We start from the raw sequence: 21892 nt of genomic DNA, 5'->3' as shown, positions 1-21892 counted from the left end.
GCCTTCATTTGATACAGGAACTATTCGAGCCGTTCATGTCAGACTGGGGAGAGAGGTGTTGTAATAATGTAAAATATGTGAAAAATGTGTTTTTCAAACAACCTAGTATGAGAGCATGTTTTAGTATACACCCAAAACAAAATCAAGACTTTGAAAAAGAGCATAATAGGATCCTTTTAAGTGAGATTGAAAAATACTCTCCAAGACACCTACACAATATGTTCACATATGAACACAAAACACACTCTTAACTATGGTAAAATGTAAATGTATGGTCTCAAGTGGTAACAGCTTTACATGTGGCTCATCTAATAAGATTTTGGAGTTGAAACTACTGATTTCATAACTTTTAGTTACATAAAATATAATTTAATATATTTTATAAAATATGATTGATTATTACAAGAGCTTTTCTACACTCCTTGGCCCTAAGAATTCTTGTATTACCATCTGCAATTAGTCTAACACAAAGCTACATTCAAATATTTTGTAGATAAACTCTTCTGTGAATTGTGCCAAAACAATCCTAGTCGTGACCCCGTTAACAATATACTGTAGCCTCAAGGGTTTTATTCCTCTACTTGACAAAAGTGTTGTTACATATTTAGTAAAGAGCCATTAAGTCCATCACGTTTGAAAATGGTTCTAACCATAGCAATAAACATTTCATAAAAATGTTAAACTGTTACTGACATCCACAAGAATATTTGGCCCTGATTTAATGCGCCTACTCTGCATCAAATTGTGCATGTTCAGTGCGACTGTGGCTGGTCACTTGACTCTGTGGGCTGACTGATTCTCATATGACTCATTATGTAATGCCACTGAGGGAAGAAACCACCAAAGTGACCTTTTTGTTCTCCTGTGAGCTGTCCAATAGGAAGGAACTGCACAGGGTCTTTGTCTGAATATTAGATGAGAGGTACTTTGACAAAAGATTGATCAGTATGTTTTGTGAACATTCACTCTTTCTGTTCTGAAAGGGTCGCAGATAGAATGGAAATTAAAACTTTTATGAATGTAAATTTAAGACTTTCGAAGACCTTTTTAAGAACAAGTAAAGAAAATTTAAGAAATAAACTGAATGTAACAATACGCCAATATGGTCTCTAAATGAAAATGTCTTGTATTACCAACACTTCAGTTAAAAAAAAATTAAGAAAAAAACAATTTCCAATAGATCTCAATTACTTGTTAATATATTTTATATTTTACAAATGGCTTGAATGCTTGAATATATATATGCTCTTAACTAACTGAATACAGAAATAACTTTTACTCTTCTGATCACACTGCAATAAAGTGATGTTCTTCGCCAGAATTTTTCTTCTTACATCAAGATACATTTACTTAAGAAGCAAAATGACATAAGATAAGAAGTCCTGCTGATCACAACTAAGTGAGTTTATGATTAAAATAAAAACAAATACCTGCCAACGGGGTCAGAAAAATCCACTTTAAACAAAAGGAAAACAAGTTTTCATTCCCCACTGACAGTTTAACATGTTTAATCTTGTTTTAAGCATAAACTCATTTAATTTTGTTCAATTTCTCAGAAAAAAAGACTCCATATGTTTAATTTGCATCTCAAGTAAATGTATCTTAATTTAAGGAGGTTTAGATTTTTTTATTGGAAAACCAAAAAATACTGGGGTGTTCATTTGTGGAAGGGCCAATTAAGATTTTTTTAAGACCCACAGCAACTCTATAATTTTGCTCAAAATTCACTGTAGCCAAATTAGCCAGATAGCAACACAGGCGGGTTACGTGTCATGCCCTCAAACTTGGATGAATAAACATTGTTTTTGGCCACTACAATGTACTTTGAAACCATTAAATCACGAGAGACAAAAGCAAACCTATGCAGTCGTTTTTCAACGTTTGATTTAAAAGACACTTTTGTTTACTTTTTGCAAGCCAAACAATTTTGGTACTACACTGGGTCACCACATGATGTCCAATGCAAAGTCTGGGTCATGAAACAAATGTATAACATACTCAGCGTCTCCACTATAGGCAGTTTCTTAACGATCGCCCGTTTCTTCACCATCCTCATCACTCCCAGTGCCAAAGTTACCGTCACTACAATGGGGAGGCCTTCTGGGATAGCTGCCACAGCCAGGCTGAAGAGAAGAGCAATGACGCAACATTTAAAAGGCCAAAACCTGCCCTACATGTCACAAAAACATCTGTCTCTGTGCTGGACTCACTGATTAAAGACATACCTGACGCCTATGGTGAACATGTCTAGAATGTACTTCCCCTGAAGCCATCCGACCATCATGATCACCCCTGAAAATGGAAATATATTAGTGCCGTCACAGAGAATGAATACAGGACATGACAGAAAAGAAATTAGGGATTGCATATTTAATGAGATGGTATGCATCACTAACTCATGAAAGTGCAATGAATGTTAATTGAACAATCTTAACAAGATGTCTACCGATTATCCCAAAGGAATAGAGGGAGAGCTGTTTTCCCAGCAAATCCATGCTTTTCTGTAATGGGGTTTTAGGAGCCTGTTTAAATAACAAAAAGAAAGAAAAAAATTAAATGTGAAGCAAAGATGTTTTTTTGTTTTTATACAATGCCAATCTCTCTGGTTTATGCTTGATTACCTCCTCTGCTTGCATCATCTTAAAAACTTCACCAAATTCAGAATTTTCTCCAGTACCTATGACAATGCCCTACAAATTTAAAAGCAAAATGATTACAAATGTGTGTAAATCATGTCTTATCCAAAGAAAAAAAATAGACACTTTTTTTTACATTTTCTAATTATGTGGGAAAATCTGAAGAATAAATAAATTAAATCAATCAATAAATACTATTTTAATTTAATAAAATAAAGAATGGATCAACATTCAATTAATTCTCGCTAAACAAAAAATAAAACAACAAATAATTAATTAAATATCTCAGTACTTGGACATCAGCAATGAAGGATCAGGAAAACAAACTGTGTGACTTAACATTAAACTTCAGCACATTTCACACAAATCAAAACTCACTAATAATTATGCACAAACATGTTAAAAAGGGGCCTTTTGTACATTTTGCAATGGGTAATGGTGTTATTTTTGGTGGTACCTTGTGGTCCGATTCATCAAATAGCAATTACAAACATTAGGGATGCACTGATATGAAAATTTTGGCCGATACCGATAACCGATAATTCTTTATTTTTGAAAGCCGATAACCGATATGTTGGCCGATAAATCTATATCCAAATTTTTATATACTTTTTGAGAGCCTGATTACAAAAAAGGTCTCATCATTAAAAGCCACATCCCAAACACTTCAACATAAGCAGCCTAGCTTGAACTGTGTACGTTTTAAAAATAATTTTACTCTCCCATTACCAAATTTAGTCATAAAAAAGTCTTACAAATAAATAAAATAATGCATAAATAATGCAAACAAGTCACTGGACATCATTACATGTGTAAAGAATCAAAATGAATGCGCCATAGATCAATAAAACGGAATACCCTCTGCACGGACAATAATTAAATGATTTTAATTACTAAACCATATTGTTGATGAAAATAATAAGAGAAAAATACAAGTGGTTGTTATTATTAATAATGTATCAATGATTTTGAAAAAGTAACAAATTAATACCACTGTTTTAAATAGCAGCCGTTTGAGCTGCGCGTGCTGAAGCTGAAGAGCTGAATGAACACGGTAAACTGAAGCGTTTTGCTGGCAGCTTATTTAACTCAAGGAAATGCATCCTGAGATTAATATTAATACAACATAAACATAATATTACAACTTATATATGTACAAAATGACGCAGTTATTGCGTGCTATAGTCAGAATGTGTGATCCTGTTGTGGATGCGCTCTTCCCATAACAACGCGCTGAAACACAGCAACTAAACCCAAAGAATTCACAACGTTTTATTATAATAATGTTCTCATTAGAATTTTATATACATGACATTCCCAATCATAGTTATTAATGTTGTGCACTGCTGTTTGAGCTGCGTGCGCTGAGCTAAAGATGATCACCGGTAAACTGAAGCACTCTTTTAACTTAACCAAACGCATTCTATATGAGATAAATCAGATATACATCAAATAAACACAATATTACAACGTACAATTGCACAAAAGGCTGCAAACGAACAGCGCGCATCTGAAGTGTCTCTGAAGGAAATAATGCATTATTTATCGGCTTTAAGATATCGGCCAAATTTTCTTATCGGGCCGATACCGATAACAGAAAAAATGAGCATTTATCGGCCGATACCGATATGGTGGCCGATATATCGTGCATCCCTAACAAACATGTAATAGTACCTTGGCCTTCCCACAGGGCACCAGTGAAATTTAAATCTTATTTAAACATTTATCTAAAACCCCTTCAAAATTCAGTTATACTAAAGAAAAAGAAAAACAAACAAGCAAGCAGTGGGGGATATGTAACATTTTATGAATGAAGGCAGTTTGAATTATGTGTTCTCTGAGGAATTCTGTGGGGGGTAGATTGGGGTGCAGATCTAGTGACGTATCAGACGTAACTGTACCTTGGCCTTCCCACAGCGCACCAGCGTACCCATGAAGGCAATATTACTGCGGGACGTGATATCGCCATTGGTGGCAGCCGGCTGATGGGCAGAGGTCTTGGTGCTGGGGGAGGTCTCTCCTGTCAAACTGGACTCGTCAACTGACAGATCCACCGCCTGCAGGGCAGTGAAGGGACAGCTTCACTAACAGGCCATTAGAACACTGCTGCTATTTCAGGCACAAGCATTTCTACACTTACTGACATTTGAATGTGCAATCTGGTAAATCTTAAAGCACATATTGTTCTAGGATGTTTTTGACTGCAACAGTGTAACAGTTTACACGTGAATCAATTTCCAGTTAAGTCCAACTCTGAATAAACCTTTATCTAATATCACCCAAAGCTACCTTTAATTATCTAAAATTACCATCAAGTGTTTCTAGAAACTGGAGTATTGGCATAATGTGCTTATGGTATTAATAAGGTTAATGGTTTTATATGATGCTTACATAATGAGAATATGACCAAATGACAAATAATATTGTTGTGCATGTAAACGCAGTCAGTATGTGCATTGAAGAGGAGAAAGCAAAAATGAGAGATGTTACTATGTGTCTATATCTTTTCACACCTCGAACAGGCGCAGGTCGGCTGGAACTCTCTCTCCGACTGACAGACAGACGGTGTCTCCAGGCACAAGCTCTCGTGCCAGAAGGTGCTCCAGACGTCCTTCTCGAACACTGGAGTACAGGGAGAGACAAGATGAGTAGGAAAGAGAAATGAAGAGGGCGAGATTGGTGCCGTGGGCTAGACAGAGGTCAAACAGAATTATTAATGTACTTCCAACAGTCCTGACAATAAAAAAAATGCTTGTTGAGGAAAACTTGTGCCCGATTAGGAAGAGTGACAGAGAAAAGCAGCATAACACATGGTGGTGTACGCTGAGGATGTTCTACAGGTGTCTGGGAACAGGGCTCAAGGCTGTGGCACGGCCTGTTTTGAAGTGCAAATGTGAGACTTTGTGTGTTTGAACTGGAAATGAAGCCTCCCATTCTCACTCTCTCCATATGTCGTCTGAAAGGCTGCCTTTTATGCATTTGGTGGGTGTAAAGCTCTGGAAAATACACTTAAGACAGCAAGACCTCACACCCACAGCCCTGACACCATTTATCATTAATGTAGTTAAGAAAGAAAGAAAGGAAGAAAGAAAGAAAGAAAGAAAGAAAGAAAGAAAAGCTTCCTTATCTTTTTAAGGCAAGATTCAGATTAATATATAATAATAGATAAAATAATTAAAAACTAGAGATGCACTGATATATCGGCCAATAATCCATATCGGACGATAAAATCTATTTATTTAAGTAATTGCCATCAGCCAATTGTTAAAAATTAGACGATGATCAGGGCCGATTATATACTGTCAATAAAAAGGTGGCGGAAAAACGTGTCAGACTGCAACTCATACAGTGTGTGAAGAAAATCTCTCTGATTAATTAATTTAGGGCTGTCAAAATTAACTTGACAACAATGCATTAACAGTTAAAAATAGCGACATTAAAGCAGGCTCTATTTGACCCAATGAATCACCCGTAGTTCAAGCCAGGGTTGCCAGATCCGCAGTTTTTCTCTATACCAAACATAATTTGTAGCGCGCCTCCCATCCAACAATCGCAAAGAGCTTTGTACTTTATTACTTCTGATAAGAAACAAAGTCTCAGCTTTCAAATCCTGTACATTCTATAACAAAATTCAAACAATGAAAGCCATTGTGACCCTTTTAAATGTGACAGATCGCTGTAACACCTCAGTTCAGAGATTTTTTTGCTTAAGAAAATCAAACTATCGGTATCGGCAGATATCATTCTGAATAATCGGCTGTTGGTATCGGCAAAGAAATTCAGTATCGGTGCATCTCTACTAAAAACCTATATAAAATATTTTAAGATTAATTTTTAATAAACATCAATGATTTCAGTAGAATAAAGGAGTTTTCTCATTATAAATATCATAGTCTAATTAAATATGTTTTACACACGGTGATCCTGGCATGAGGCACATATGGTGGGATCTTAATCTGATAGTAAAAACATATACGCATTAAACAGAATCAAAAGTAAATGACATTTTGTTCCATAAATAATTTCAATGGAACATACTCTACTGTTGAAAAATTTGGGATCTGTAAGATTTTTTTTAAGGAAATTAAGTTTTGTTCAGCAAGGAGGAATTAAATTAAAAGTGACAGTAATGATTAATAGGGGATTTATATTTTAAGATGATAAGATTTTCATTTAAATAAATGCTGTTCTTCTAATCTTTCTATTCATGAAAGGATCCTGAAATAATGGTATCACGGTTTTCACCAAAACATTTGGGGTAATGGCTGCTGAAAATTCAGCTTTGCCATCACAGGAATCAATTCCATAATTTTTTACATAAATTTCATAATAAAAAAAAATTACAATAGAAAACGGTTGTTTTAAATTGAAATATTTTTCAGCAAATAAATACAACTTTGATGAGCATAAGAGACTTACTTCAAAAACAAACTTATTAAAATTTTGAGATGGTCCTCACTGCAGAACACAAGTCCAGGGCGCGTGGATGGATGGATGCAAATCCAACTCCTCCCACCTTACATATACCTAAACCTACCCGTCTCCACCACCAATCCCTAAACCCACCCATCTCCACCCCTAAACCTACCAATCTCCACCCGTAGATGTGGATCCAACCACGCCCCCCTGGATCTTGTGTTCCGCAGTGAGGGGCTACTGCAAATTTTGAACAGTAGTATATATATATATATTTTTTTAAATCAGGACTGAGTTTGTGTAATTTATTTGTCAAGCCAGATCCAGTTCTAAAATTTATTTGTTTTTGACATAGAAATCTATTAAAGCTTTCAGCACCTTTTGAGTTTTGTGAATAATGCTCACCAATGGCATTCTGGAGGCACAAGTTTCCCCAGCTCCTCCAGGGATTTTTCTGAGCGGTATTCCTGAAATGAAGCAGAACAGAGCTGACAGAAAATGTCCACCACACTTACACTCGCACTACACCTCATTAATCTATGAGACAAGTTTTTCCAAAAACCTTAAAGACATTTGCATCCATTGTAAAGTCTATAGGTTCACATGGGTAATGTCACATCACATCAAATAACGTCACATGAGGTAATGTCATCAATGTATGTTGGATTTACCTGTACAAAGGCAACTGTAACAACAATAATAATAGCCTGCAAAAAAAGAATGATACATGAGTGTTAATGGACCAAACCAGTACTTCAAGGAAATCAAATGACTGACAAGGGGAGTGAGCAGGAACTTACCACGGTGATACTGACAGCATCATCAAACTGACGCATCAACACACTGATAACAGCAGATGCCAGCAGCAACAGGATGAGTGGGTCTTTAAACTGGAGACAAAAGATAGAGAGGAAAATTCAGAGACTGCATGGGGGTGCAATGCTTCTCAGAATTCATTGAGTCCCACATCTCAAGGTGAAGGTCTGTGTTTATTTGCCTCAGGGCTTGAGGTTGAGGTAGCTATACATGACGAAAACAATTATTGACCTCCGTGTCATTTATTCTGCTTTTTCAGATACCACAGACACACACATGTCAGATGGCAAAAAAAACAGTATGAAAACTTTATAATGTTAGAATTCTACACCATTTATTGAGCAAATACATATCAAGTTTTGAATATCTGAATATCATCATAAGGCAGAAAAATATCATTATTTAAAAAATTAAAATATTATTAGTATTAAAATATTAAATATATTATCATTAAAAATATTATTATTATGTTTAGCTACTTCACCCAGCCCTGTGAGAAGCATGTGTCATGCAAAAATAAAAAAATGATTGACAGGGTCTCGGAATATATTAGTTTCCAATCTACAAACACCAGTTTCATAGTCTACTGAGGTGGACTCAAAAAACTTCAAATGCTCAGTTTAACAATAAATGCAATGCTTGCAGTGGAGTGACACTGTTTAGACAGGAAATGTAATCACACGTGTTATTTGGCTTATTTCAGTGTTATTCGTGCTTATTAAGTAGGGCTGAACGATTAATTGCATTTGCGATATCGCGATATGGGAAAACGAGATTTTTCAATCGCAGAGGCTGCGATTACACTCAGTCACGTGACACCAAATCATTTTAACTTTGTGTCAGTACGTCATAAATAGATCAAGTCATCAGTTTAATGTTGGGTTTTGTCGTGTCGCGCCCTATACAGTCTATGGTCGCACCGCGCCGCATCCAGTGTACACAGCGTCACTGATTATAGTGGTTCTACTGTATTTTTCCGCTCGCGTCCGGTGTAGAGAAGATTGGTAAAAAAAATCGCAATTAGATTATTTTCCAAAATCGTTCAGCCCTATTATTAAGTCCCCAAGGTCACCTGATAACCAACTGCATCAGAAATTGCGAATGACACACTGGTTAAGCACTAGAAAGTGAAGATTAAAAAGATAGGTGTGTGGGTTACTTTCTTTGATTGGCCACATACAGAGACTGCAGAGCTTTAATCTACGGCAGGATCTGACACCCGCGGATCGCCGCGTTTGCATAACCAGCAATTAACAGCACCACACAAATTGAGCTCATCCTTTCTTTTAAAGGGGTCATATGATGCGATTTCAATTTTTCCTTTCTCTTTGGGGTGTTACAAGCTCTTGGTGCATAAAGAAGATCTGTAAAGTTGCAAAGACTAAAGTCTCAAATCCAAAGAGATATTCTTTATAAAAGTTAAGAGTCAACCATGCCTACCTAAAACGGCTCATTCTAACACGCCCCCCCACATGTCTACGTCACGATGTGGGAAGATTTGCATAACGCCGCCCAAATGTTCACGCAAAGAAAGAAGGCGTAACTTTTATTCTGGCTGTAGTATTGTTGCTGCCGCCGCCACCATGTCATGGAGACGCTGTGCGTTTCATTATGAAAGCGAAACTACTTTGTTTGGCCTTCCAAAAGAGGACACAACTAGAAATGAGAGTGGTTAACTAGAGTGGTTAAGCTGTATTTACAACACTGCTCCGGAACAGTTCAACCCAAATATTCAGATGTGTGCAGCGCATTTTATGGAGGACTGTTTCCTGATATGTTCCCACTGGATGCAACAAATGCCTCGTTTATAATGGGTTTTACTGGTTTTGTCTCGTCGCGCCGGGACATGGCATCACAGTATGGTAAGAGGCGTAAAATTTCAGTCACACGCTTGAGGTATTCAATCACAATGCACTGGATAGCTGGCCAATCAGCGCACACCTCGCTTTTCAGAACAATGAGCTTTGTAAAAATCAATGCATTTCAGAAAGGCGGGGCATAGAGGAGAAACAATAATGTACAGTATGTGGAAAATAATGTGTTTTTTGAACCTTGAACTGCATAAACACATTGCATTACACCAAATACACAAAATAATGTTCTTTTTAGCAACGTCATATGACCCCTTTAAAGCGAGCAATATGGCAACCTTTTGAAAACCAAACCACAGCCACACCGTTACAGGTAGGTAACACAGCATAAGGCGGCAAAACAAACAGGTTTTGACTTTGCTGTCTGCTAAAAGTGCTTTGATGTTCTCTCACATCTACTGTGACACATCCGGATTTACACCGTGGCTTTGTACTTAGGGCTGGTGGCGCTGTGATAAAAATACCATTGAGAATTTGGATAAATCTGGAGGAAAAAGAAAAAGGGAGATTATTTAAAAGCAGCGCTGGTGGCCGTGCCTGACATAAAAAAAAAAAAAGTCTGACATGTTCTGGTCTGTGAAGAATGGGGCAGTAAACGGGGAGGGTGCCTGAAAGTGAGACAGAAAGGGGAGGGGGGGTGAAAACAAAACAGAAAAGAGAGAGACAGAGGGAGGTTGGCACTTCCCAAAGCAAAAAGCGAATATGAAGTGACAGATTAAAGGCACGACAGCTTGTTGCTTTTAAAGCGACTCACTAAAATGCAGATACCTCAGACAGCCTTGTTCACAGACTTGGACGCTTTTTACTTGCCCAGAAAACAAGTCTTTTCTACTCTGAGCAGCAGAGGAAAGACAAAGGTGAAACTGGGAACTGAGCTGTGGCTGCATTAGAAAATTTGTGTAATCACAGGTGTTAAATACGACGTGAAGAAGCCTTTATAATTGCCCGAGAAAAGAGATTAGCAGTAATGAGAAGAAAAGGCCAATCCATCCTCACACAGAATAATTATCTGCATTAACCACCCAGTCGCACTGAGAGCTGTGACATGACATGTTTGTACTACATATTTACCCTTGTTATGACTTACAGCTAGAAATTTTTTACACAATGCTTTGCAGTTTTAGAGAAATGGGGATGTATTACACTCTGCAGGGGAACCCACAAAGGATGAAGGCGACAAAGTGTGCCACCTCTGAAGAGGGCCCAGGTGAACGTGGGGGGAAAAAAATACAATTCCTCCCAGTTATAATGCTATATTTAGCCAATCAGCACAAACCTCCTAACCAAAGTGGATTGAAATTTTTCACAGAGGACAGCGACCTGTCATCTCTATATTGGAAGACAAAACTGGATAAACTGGGTCATTTTACAGCTTCAAGGCATATTCACAAAAGTGTTATTTTTTTGCTGTGAGACTTTAAATAGAACCATTGCATCCTTCTGCTTATGGACCCCTTCAAACCAAGTGAAAAAATTCGCAATGACTTTTTTTTGTACAGAGCGTAGCTCAATAACATTTGTAGAAAATTTAAAAGACCAGTAGGGCTGGCTATAAATAAATTTTTTTTCTTTTTTTAATAATCACGACCTTCATTTGAGAAATCTTGATATTGATTCTGAATCTACAACCATACAACAAAAGATGTCATAATTTACACAAGTTTGCAGTCTGAACTTGAATTAGAAGAGATGGCAAAATAATACCAAGAAAATATTTCTTTGTATTAAGGTTCCCTCAGAGGTTGCACGCAAAAGCAGAGCATGACCAGTGAAGTCTGATTCACAAGCAAATGATCCTTATGAACCAGTTATTTTCAGTGAATCAGAAACATACAGCACAAACTGTGTAGCTCAACTGACAAACAAATGACTTTTCTGAGCCATTCATTCAAAAACGAATTAATGGATAAAATTTCAATTATTTTTATTGCATCGATTCTAATTTATTTATTTATTTAGGGCAGTCGTGGCCTAATGGTTAGAGAGTCGGACTCATAACCCAAAGGTCGCTGTGTGCGTCACTGCTGTGTGAAGTTGAAATAGAAGTTGATGATAATTTAATTAGATAATATTTATGTTCACTGTATTAGTTTTTTGCTGTGGTAACAAAAATGTTGAAATTTCACTGGAATTGGTATTGCCTGAAATTCTGGAATCACATTAACAAGTTAAGAATCAAGAATTTTTTTGCTAACCAACCTGAGAGATATATTTTTTCCAGAGTGGTTCATCTTCGCTAATGTCAAACTCGTTCCATCCGTGGTAGGCGCGACGTCGTGTAACCTCCTCTCGGGTGAGACCGAACTGCAGGTCGGCCTAACAAAGGGAAAGAGGGAGAGAATTAAGTCAGAAAAAAAACAGCTTTCCCAAAATAACACTCATCAGATGCGTAACCATGACAACTGACATTAACCACTAACAAATAAGAATGCTGGAGCCATGGAAACAACTAATAAAGCCAGTGTCCTGGAACTTGAGCTTTGGTACGTGACACGTCTACTGTTAGTTAACTATCACCAACAAAGCATTTCTGCTCCCTGCGTGAAGAAAGACCTTGAGACCAGAGCACTGTATCATGAACCAGACCAGACCAACCACTTTACAACAAACTGGGAAGCCACAAGGTCTCCTTTGCTTCCCGTGTTCAGTTTACACTCAAAAAACATGGCAGCTTCTGTGGATACACAAATGAAAGACACATTGTTTTATTTTCTATTAAAATAGTACTACCCATGGTGTATTATTCATGGTTAAAGTGCTTCCCGGAGACTGTGGCTGAATGTTGATGACAGTGGATGAATAAAGGTCTTCTGGGAGCAGATGGTCATGTCAGTGTGGTGATGGACATGGCACTACAAGCTATATCATCCACGCTGAGACTGCAAGAGCATCCCAGCACTCTCTAATCTTCCTGGCGTGATTCATTAAGGGACACTGTGTGATATCTGCAGGGATGGGTTTTCAATTCCTCAGTGTCAAAGCTTGTGGTCTGTGCATTTGGTAGCTGTTTGACTGCATGAGGAAATTCAACTGGACTTGCCCTGCTGTTGTTTCCACAGGCTGTGGCTAGACTCACAATGTGCCTTAAACAAGTAGAACGTGATCCAGGATCAACATCCTGTTTTGTTCCTGAAACATAATTACTATCGAACAATCAAAGTCACATGCTTTGCCCTGGCATTAAAATCAGGTGCCAATAATGCTTGATCCAGGAACAACAAAGGATGCTGACATTTAAAAGTCATCACTCAATAATGTTCCTAGAAGTCCTTCCTAGACGTTTCGAGAAGTTGCATTATGGAACACCACAAGTTAAGGCCATCTTGGTTTCATGTGAACCCTTTTACAAGGCTCATATAAATCATTATGAAAAATATATGAAAACATTCCAGTGTATAGACCCTAAATTGGAGAGTTTATCTGCCTTTAGATCCTCACGGGTGTGTAATTTAGGTGTTCTTGTTGATCATCCTTTAAAATTGACAAACACATCTCCGTAATCGGATCCATCTTCTATCAGCTTCGTCTACTGTCTAAAATCAAAGATTTTATGTTTATTCATGCTTTTCATACATCAGATTAATGTTCATGCGTTTGTTACGTCTCGGCTAGATTACGGCAACTCTTTATATTGTGGTATATCTAAGTCTCAAACTGCTCGCCTTCAGCTAGTCCAAAATGCTGCGGCCAGACTTCTTTACAAGTGTCGCAAACATGAACATATCACTCCAATCCTCAGATCTCTCCACTGGTTGCCGGTTCACCAGAGAATAGACTTTAAATATTCTCCTTTTTGTTTATAAATCTCTTCATAATCTAGCTCCTGTCTACCTCTCTGAACTTTTTCATACATACACTTTGTCCAGAAACCTAAGATAATGCGACCAGGCTCTGAGGGTTGTCCCTCACTCTAGACTCAAGCGTAGAGGGGAGCGTGCATTTGCGGTGGCAGGGCCACGACTTTGGTACACCCTGCCTTTAGAGATTAGAATGGCCCCTTCTCTGTCTGCTTTAAAGTTATTTTTTTAAAACATATTTGTTTTCCCTTGTATATTGAATTGAGTTTTAAGTTTTGTTTTGGTCCTCCTGCTATATGGTAATTCTAAACTATGTTGTTCTTAATTCTGCTGTCTGGTCTGTTTTTATGCATGTCATATTTTATTTATTTTTTGTATGTTATATTCTCCTCTAATCTTGCTCCTCTGGTAAGCACTTTGGTCAGCCTAGTGGCTGTTGTAAATGTGCTATATAAATAAAATGAACTTGAACATTAGTCACATTTGTAACCACAGAACCCATTTTGGTAACCAATTAACAAGTAATTAATTGGTTCACATTATAAAATTTTATATTTAATTCTGTTGTCATAAAAAGTAAAATTAAAAAAGATGCAATTATCTTTCATTTATTTATTTCATCCCAACAAATGTCTGTTAATAAAATAAAGACCAACTGATCTTTTTTTTTTCTCGTTTTCTACTGGTTACAACTGTGATCAAGAATGAAGCACATACTTCCACACATACTTTAAAGCACATATATAAAAAGAAAAAAGAAAGTTATTTATGAAAAGTCATGCTTTTAAAGTAAAAAAAAAGACATGGCCAAATTTTTCTATTTGACTCATTTCTTCAGTTTCTACAATGATTACCACATGTACATGTTAATCTTTCAGGTTGTAATCTCTAAGATGCTTGTGTATGGAACTACTCCCTTATGCAACTGATTAAGTTGCACAGAAACAGTCAAAACCACCAACAACAGTACAAAAGAACGTGGCATGGAAGAGATATGCAACTGTAGTATGATCAACAAACCTTTTTCATACTCTATAACAGTGCAATTAATGAAAATGAATCAACAACCTTAAATATGTCAACAAGTCAAAATAAAGAATTCAACAATGCTGCATCAAAATTACATTGGCTCTGATAATTATATAATTAAACAATATTATATAAAAAGCATTATTGCAGAGAGTTTTTGTTAATATCTTGGGCAGCTATTAGGGTTGCCAATCAATTAAATATTTAACTGCAATTATTTTATTTTTTTTCAATTAACACATTTAGTTTCTTTTTAAGGAAAGCTATGATATAATGTGTGACATGAATATACCTGCAGTGCACAGGCAACCTCGTTCACAGGTAGTTCACTGGCTTTTTTCGAAGTCAGTACTGGAACCATGGTCTCATTTTCACAGTCGGGTTGACACTCGGAAAGCTGAAAAAAGAAAAGATCAAAAATAAACTTATTTTAAACGGATTAAAACAAAACATCAACAGAGGAGGATGTTAGCATCCTGGCTAAATGTAATAACCCATGCAATTTAAAAAGGTTCCAACTTTGGAGGTAATCCCAATCAAAGATTACTAATCTCTCCTCATAAAAAAAAAAAAAAAAAAAAAAAAAAAAAAACATGAGTGCAATGTACAAAAGGATTACAGACCCAGAAGGAACTTTGACCCATTCAATGCTGTACAGGGAAACAACAAACACATCTAGGCAAAGTAGCTCCTGTAAAATCATCTGACACCTTCTCAATTTGCATAGACTTTCAGCTACAAAAAATGCATTAGCGCAATCCACAGCTGTGCCTCAGTCTGACTGGAGGAAGATCGTCCAACAGTAATAATGGAGCCCAGCAGATGGATTGGAAAGCATTAGGGAACAGAATGACATTAAACTCTAGATGGTCATGAACATCAGGTTAAGTCTCACAAAGAGCACAAGATGAAAATCCATTCAATATCCTTCCTATCCCAATTGCTTTGCTGGATATTGATCTGATCAGCTAGCAATAAATCTTTCAATTATTTTTTTCAACACCATCTGCCAATCAAACTTATAAACAAGCATACAAAGAGATGAAAAACATAGGCTAAATAAACTACATTTTCAAATTTTCTTAAGAAAATGTGAGAGATACTTCGTGTCGCAGGTGGTTGCTAAGGTGTTCTGGGTGGTTACTTGCTGACTCAAGTCAAAAGACAGACCAATTCAATGTACAGTTCAAATGTGCGGGGTCAATACGATTTTTTATGAATACTTTTAAATATTCAAGTATATTGTATCGTGAGCATAAGACACTTCTTTAAAAAAACATGTAAGCATCTTACTGACCCTAAACTTTTTAAAGGTAGTGTGAGTCTATGGGATTTTTAGAAAGTAGCAAAGCTCTTCTAAAGTATAAGCAAAAGTAATAATTTTAATAGTGGCCATGAACTACTTTCAGACTGTCAGTTTGTTTTCCAATTTTAGGAATTTTTTTCCAATGGTTTATGTTTACTGTAACATGTTACTGGCAAATTAAATGTTAACGAGTTAATGAAATGTAGATATATTCTTGGGTCATTCAGAATTACCCAAGGTTAAATGCTCAGAGACTTTATACTAGAATGCTATGCTTTAAACAAACTAGGTTACAATGGAAAGAACAAAACATTCCAGATGGTTCTTTACATTTTTAGGCACAACATGCAAATATAAACAAAATCCTGCTGTGACTAGATTTCAGGACACGGCCGCAAAACATACCAGACAGACAATAGGCTATAGGCTGAGGCTGAGAATGAGCTGAGTTACTCTCAGGATGGATGTCATTGGCGGGTATCATTCAGAGTGATGCCCTTCTTAAAAGACGATAGAGAGAAAATGACAGAAGAAAGCTACAGAGAAATAGAAAATTGGGGCTACCTTTTGTAGTCTGTATCATGTTACGCATCAGATCCAGCATGAATCTTACAGTGCCCCATACATCAGCTTAGCATCTTGAAGTGTTACACCGTATTCTTCCTGCACCATCACTCCAGCGTAAAGATAAGAGAAAGTATCTTACCGAAGATCTAGCGTGTCTGAGCCTGAGCGGATTCCCATAATTAAGAGTGGCAACAGCTTAAACCTGGATGAGCCAATCCCACGTTGTCACCTCTCTCTGAACAGACTCTTTATACTAATAAATGAGTGCTATCTGAGCTATCTGGGTCAATTTACGAAATTTGTATTGTGCCACGGTTAAGTTTTGTACTGTACAAATACTGTATAAATTGCGTCCCTACTCACAAACTGGATCACAGTCTGCTGTCACTGGCTAAAAAATATTATTATTACAGCGTTTACCTGTCTAACCAGTCACAAAAACTGTATCGTTACTTCTGTACACTACCGTTCAAAAGTTTCAAGTTGGTAAGATGTTTCTGAAAGTCTCTTATGTTCACCAAGGCTGTAATATTTGATAAAAAATACAGTAAAGACAGCAACATTGTGAAATATTATTGCAATGTTATATCTCTGTAATATTATTATTATATTATATATCTGCTTTCTACATTATATACTGTATTTTAAAATATAATTTATTCCTGTGATGGCAAAGCTGAATTTTCAGTTTGAAAACAAATGCAAATTGGACTTCAGAGCTACAGCAGACAGAATATTAAATTAATGCCTTAAACTTAGTTCCTCACACAAAGCAATTCTATAGTATCAGATAGGGTTGTAACGGTATGAGATTTTCACGGTAAGATAATCGTCTCAGAAAATACCACAGCTTCACGGTTATCACGGTATATATTAAACAATAATTCTGATCAGTAACAATGACTCTTAAAAGAACAAGAACAAGTTATCTGAGTGAACAAATCCTTTATTACAACAAACTTGAAACCATTTTAATGAAAGTATTGAAGTCTCCCTTCTGAAAAAAATAAATAACAATAAAAAAAAATAATGGTGTACGCCTTATGTATATCTATATCTTACTTTAACATTTTAATTAATGTTTTTAAATGTTTTTAAATGAACATTTACTACTCCTTTTATTTTTGGCAAAGTTAAAATATGGACAAACATGATATTTCTTGAAAACAATGTTTAAATAAATTATTTTATTATAAAGAATATTATTGTTGTTATTATAACTTTGAAGTACATTGTACAATGCTAATATATTTCTGTCATAATTTCAAATTAAATCGAACTTTTAAAAAGAGCTGTTTTTGACAGGGTAAAAAAGGTGTTTTTACACTACCATTGAGAAATTTTAACCAAACTATGTTGCAGACTTTTCATTAAGACCCTAAAGAATCATCTCAACTTGTGGAAAATGGACATCCTATGACCCCTTTAAACAATAATTCTTATCAGTCACAATGACTCTTAAAAGAACAAGAACAATTTATTTGAGTGAACAAATCCTTTATTACAACAAACTTGAAACCATTTTAATGAAAGTATTGAAGTCTCCCTTCTGAAAAAAATAAATAACAATAAAAAAAAATAATGGTGTACGCCTTATGTATATCTATATCTTACTTTAACATTTTAATTAATGTTTTTAAATGTTTTTAAATGAACATTTACTACTCCTTTTATTTTTGGCAAAGTTAAAATATGGACAAACATGATATTTACTTCAGTATGCAGTAGATAAAACGGCGCCACTCAGAGACATGCAGTAACAAGCAGATTATTAATATAGCAGTCTCTTTGCGCTTTAATATTCGCAGACACATACCATAACTACTTTCGATTTATCCATCCATCTGATTGTGCGTTTTACGTGACATCCTTGTTATACTGTAAATTCCATGTTCACGACTGCACCGGGATTCCCTCTGCTTCACGGAAATCATACGGCTTTAACTTATAACTTGTTATTAATGCGACATACCTTTATCTGCACGGAGGGATGGTGTCCGCGAATATGAGCGAAGATGTTGGATGTATTGCCTGCTTTTGCGTCCACATTTTTTATTTTTTTTTCATCACGGTATGATAACTGCGCACGTTCAAACCGTGATAAACCATCATACCGGTATATCGTTACAAACCTAGTTTCAGATGACTAAAAATACACATGCACAAGTAGTATGGACTAACTTTCTGGTATTTTGCTCATCCACTTTCTTTTATGGAAATCTCTGACATTCCACTGAAAAACTCATTTTGTGCTCCGCAAAAAAAGAAGAAAATAACACGGTGTTGAAAGTAGGGTTGGGTACCGAAACCCGGTACCAATATGGCACCGGTACCTTTGTAACCGGTATGTATAAGTAAACTATATTGTCGCAGTCGAGTGTTTATTGTCTTTGTTTTATCATTCAAAACATTTATATGTTCCGTTTACTCAGTTAACTTACAGCTATAATCGCGATGCCTTTGTCCATATAAGGGATTTCCTGAGTTTCGCCACTTCTATGACTGGATATGTGTATTTTCTGTGCGAGGGCAGTTTTATTTATTCATTTTTTTAATAAGTATCGGTTCAGGCACCGGTGCGAGGGCAGTTTTATTTATTCATTTTTTTAATAAGTATCGGTTCAGGCACCGGAACCGTTTTAAAAGTAACGATTTGGCACCGGTATCGAAAAAAACCCAAACGATACCCAACCCTAGTTGAAAGAACTTTTAACATTTTCAGAGATCTAATAATAGTTCAATCTCTCATTGTCCTCAACCATTATCAGAAATATGACTTGAATCTATTATCACTAAGATTTGCTATTTGATTGACAGTTTTTCTCTACAATTCCATCATGTTTTTAATAGTAAAACTCTAAATCGGTTACTAAGAAGTGTGATATCAAAAGCAAGATAAGCCATTTATCATCTCACTCAGCCAGCGACATAAATCGAAAATAAATAAATAAATCAAGCTTTAATTGTTTTCGTGTCTCCCGGGCCCCCCTATCTGGGTCTCAATTACAAGCTCTGCCGGGTTCTCCTGCTGACAGAATTGGGCCAAGTGCAGGTTCAAGGCCATACAGACACAGCACAAACTGCTCTCTCAGCGCTCTCCATTAGATGATAGAGACTGATCATCTGCAGTCCACTGAGAGGCACAAGGTCATGTTCACTCTAGCAGAGCCTCCACAGAGTTGAAACCGCACTCTGCCCTATCAACCTCTCTTTACCTTTTAAACTGTTCTAGAGTAGGAGCTTACGTATGTGGTATGAAAAAAATTTGTTAAGAAAAACTAAGCACACAAAAAGGAGGAGGAAAAATGCAGTTCACTAAAAACACTGATAAAAGCATCCTCAGCCCCTGCCATGCCCTTAACAAACCTCAATCTCCATTCTCCATCTGACAAGTTGAGCATTACGCAATGCTCCTAAACAAACCAGAACACAAATACGCACAAAAAATTCTTTGAATGGTCACACCTGGATTTCATCTTTGTCTATGGAAATTTTTGAACTTTTGATAGTCAAAAGTCAAAACGCCTCCACCTTTATCCCCTGCTCTGGGTTTGAAGGGCATTTCGCATTGTTGCTCAGTATATTTCAATAATCTGAGTCATTCTGTTTGTGAATAAAGTGTTGTACATGTATCTATGACAGCAAGAGAGAGAGGGACATAGTGCAAAGAATTTGTTTCTCTCAAGTACAAAGCTGAACAGACTGTGTTACACTGGTATTACTAGGGCTGGGCGAAATAGCTAAAAAATGTATCAACGATATAATGTGTCATATCGTTCGGTATCGATAATTATTTAAATTTTTTATAACCTTTTTTAAAAGAAAGAGCAAAATATATATATTTTTTAATTTAACCACTGTATTTTTTTTTTTATCAATTTTTTTATTGTTTTGACATTGTTTAATATACAGAATAACACAGACAAACAATCAGCTTTGCAACAGAAAAAACAAACAAAAAACAAAGACCATGATAAATGAAATAGAAGTATATCTATAAAAGAATATATAATAATAATAATAATAATAACAATAATAATTTGGTTAAAACTAATCAGTTAAACTGAAGGGTGAATGGCCGAAATATACGAAACAATATTTAAAACCTAATATACTCCAAAATATACAAAGTACAAAGACTATACATGTACAAAAGATTATGTAAAAAGAAGTATATACCCATACAAAAATCTTGACATACAAACAATTGGAACAGCGCTGAAAGAAGTCTACGTCAATAAAAAAAAAAGAGTCAATTATAACCCAAACAGGGAACCTTAAACACGACTCTAAATCAATATATATGAAAAAAATATATATATAAAATAATTAAAAAAAAATATATAAAAATAAAAATAAAAAAGTCCAAGACCAGAAAGTGTGTATTTGGGAGGGGGGTGAATCTCATTAATTCAAGTTAATAAACCTTTAAGCTTCTCTAAAGTATGAGCCCAAAGTCTAATGGTGTCCTCTCTGGCGCCATGAAGGCGAGCAGTGGACAGTTCAAGATACACCACGTCTATAAAAGTGAGAACCCAATATTGCTTATTAATAGAATGTGGAGGCTTCCATCTTGTTGCAACAATTTTCTTGGCCGCTGTCAAGCCAGCTAAAAAGACTCGCTTCTGCATTTTGTTAAGTTGGATGTCCGAAAGATCATTTAAAATAAAGACAGAAGGGGACAAAGGGATTGAGACATTTAATATAGTGGACAGATTTTCTTTAACCATATTCCAAAAACTGGCAACCCCAGGGCAATCCCAAATCATGTGAAAAAAAGTACCAATTTCCCTTGTATGACACAGCGTGCAATTAGGATCGGGTTTAAGTTTCATGCTATAGAGTTTACGTGGAGTCATATAAGTCCTATGAATAAAGTTTAAATGGATTTGTTGATGATCCGGATTCCTCGAAGCATACATTACCATAACCCAGACTCCGTCCCAATCAAAACTGGGAGAAAGGTCCGGAATATCTGCCCGCCAAGCAGAGTCTATTATCAAAGGAGGGTACATTTTTTCCAGAAAATAACCATATAATTTAGAAACGAATCCTCTTGTTCCCGGGGTCTCACATATTACTTTCAATAAAGGGTGCTCTTTGAGAGGAGCCATCCAAGGGACCCCATAGGCCTTCATGGCTGCCCAGTGTTCTCTTTTGTTGGACAACAGGTTTAGAAATGCTTCTCATTGCAAGTCATTACAAGGGACGTTTAGCTTTAGTAGGGTGACCATATTTTAGTTTTTCAAAAAGAGGACAGTAGGGGGTGGGTTCGTGGGCAGGGCTCTGCCTAACAGTATAAGTAGCCAGGTTTTTTTTTTGTTTGCTTATTTTGTTTTTATAATAAATAAAAAGAAAACAAGTAGAAAGAATAGAAAAACAATAGAGAATGCTAGTGTTAGAGGCTCTTCTTTCTTTATAAATAAAACAAGTAGTTAGAATAGAAATAGAATA

At 36.2% G+C, this 21892-nt stretch overlaps 1 protein-coding gene across 4 annotated transcripts in view; it reads right to left on the bottom strand.

Annotated features, from left to right (window-relative positions):
• The window catches only part of LOC107668304 (calcium-transporting ATPase type 2C member 1-like), a 47324-nt gene that overhangs the window by 17970 nt on the left and 7462 nt on the right, over positions 1–21892 (bottom strand). Inside the window, exons 1-13 of one of the 4 annotated variants that reach the window (XM_016460140.1) lie at positions 16436–16612; positions 15295–15346; positions 14858–14962; positions 11939–12055; positions 7853–7942; positions 7724–7759; positions 7458–7519; positions 5150–5258; positions 4538–4693; positions 2622–2690; positions 2447–2522; positions 2226–2292; positions 1999–2123 (exon numbers count right to left, since the gene is read on the bottom strand). In XM_016460140.1, coding sequence (XP_016315626.1) covers positions 1999–2123; positions 2226–2292; positions 2447–2522; positions 2622–2690; positions 4538–4693; positions 5150–5258; positions 7458–7519; positions 7724–7759; positions 7853–7942; positions 11939–12055; positions 14858–14926 — 976 coding nt within the window. In that variant the 5' untranslated portion in view covers positions 14927–14962; positions 15295–15346; positions 16436–16612. Of the gene's footprint in view, positions 1–1998; positions 2124–2225; positions 2293–2446; positions 2523–2621; positions 2691–4537; positions 4694–5149; positions 5259–7457; positions 7520–7723; positions 7760–7852; positions 7943–11938; positions 12056–14857; positions 14963–15294; positions 15347–16435; positions 16613–21892 lie in introns of those variants that run through there. The other 3 variants (XM_016460142.1, XM_016460141.1, XM_016460139.1) reach the window with 3 other exon arrangements.

This window comes from Sinocyclocheilus anshuiensis, unplaced genomic scaffold (assembly GCF_001515605.1).
Source record: "Sinocyclocheilus anshuiensis isolate Anshui unplaced genomic scaffold, SAMN03320099.WGS_v1.1 scaffold1623, whole genome shotgun sequence".
NCBI classification, from domain to species: Eukaryota; Metazoa; Chordata; class Actinopteri; order Cypriniformes; family Cyprinidae; genus Sinocyclocheilus; species Sinocyclocheilus anshuiensis.
The sequence above is the reverse complement of the archived record's forward strand: the minus strand, read 5'-3'. Positions and strand labels throughout refer to the sequence as shown.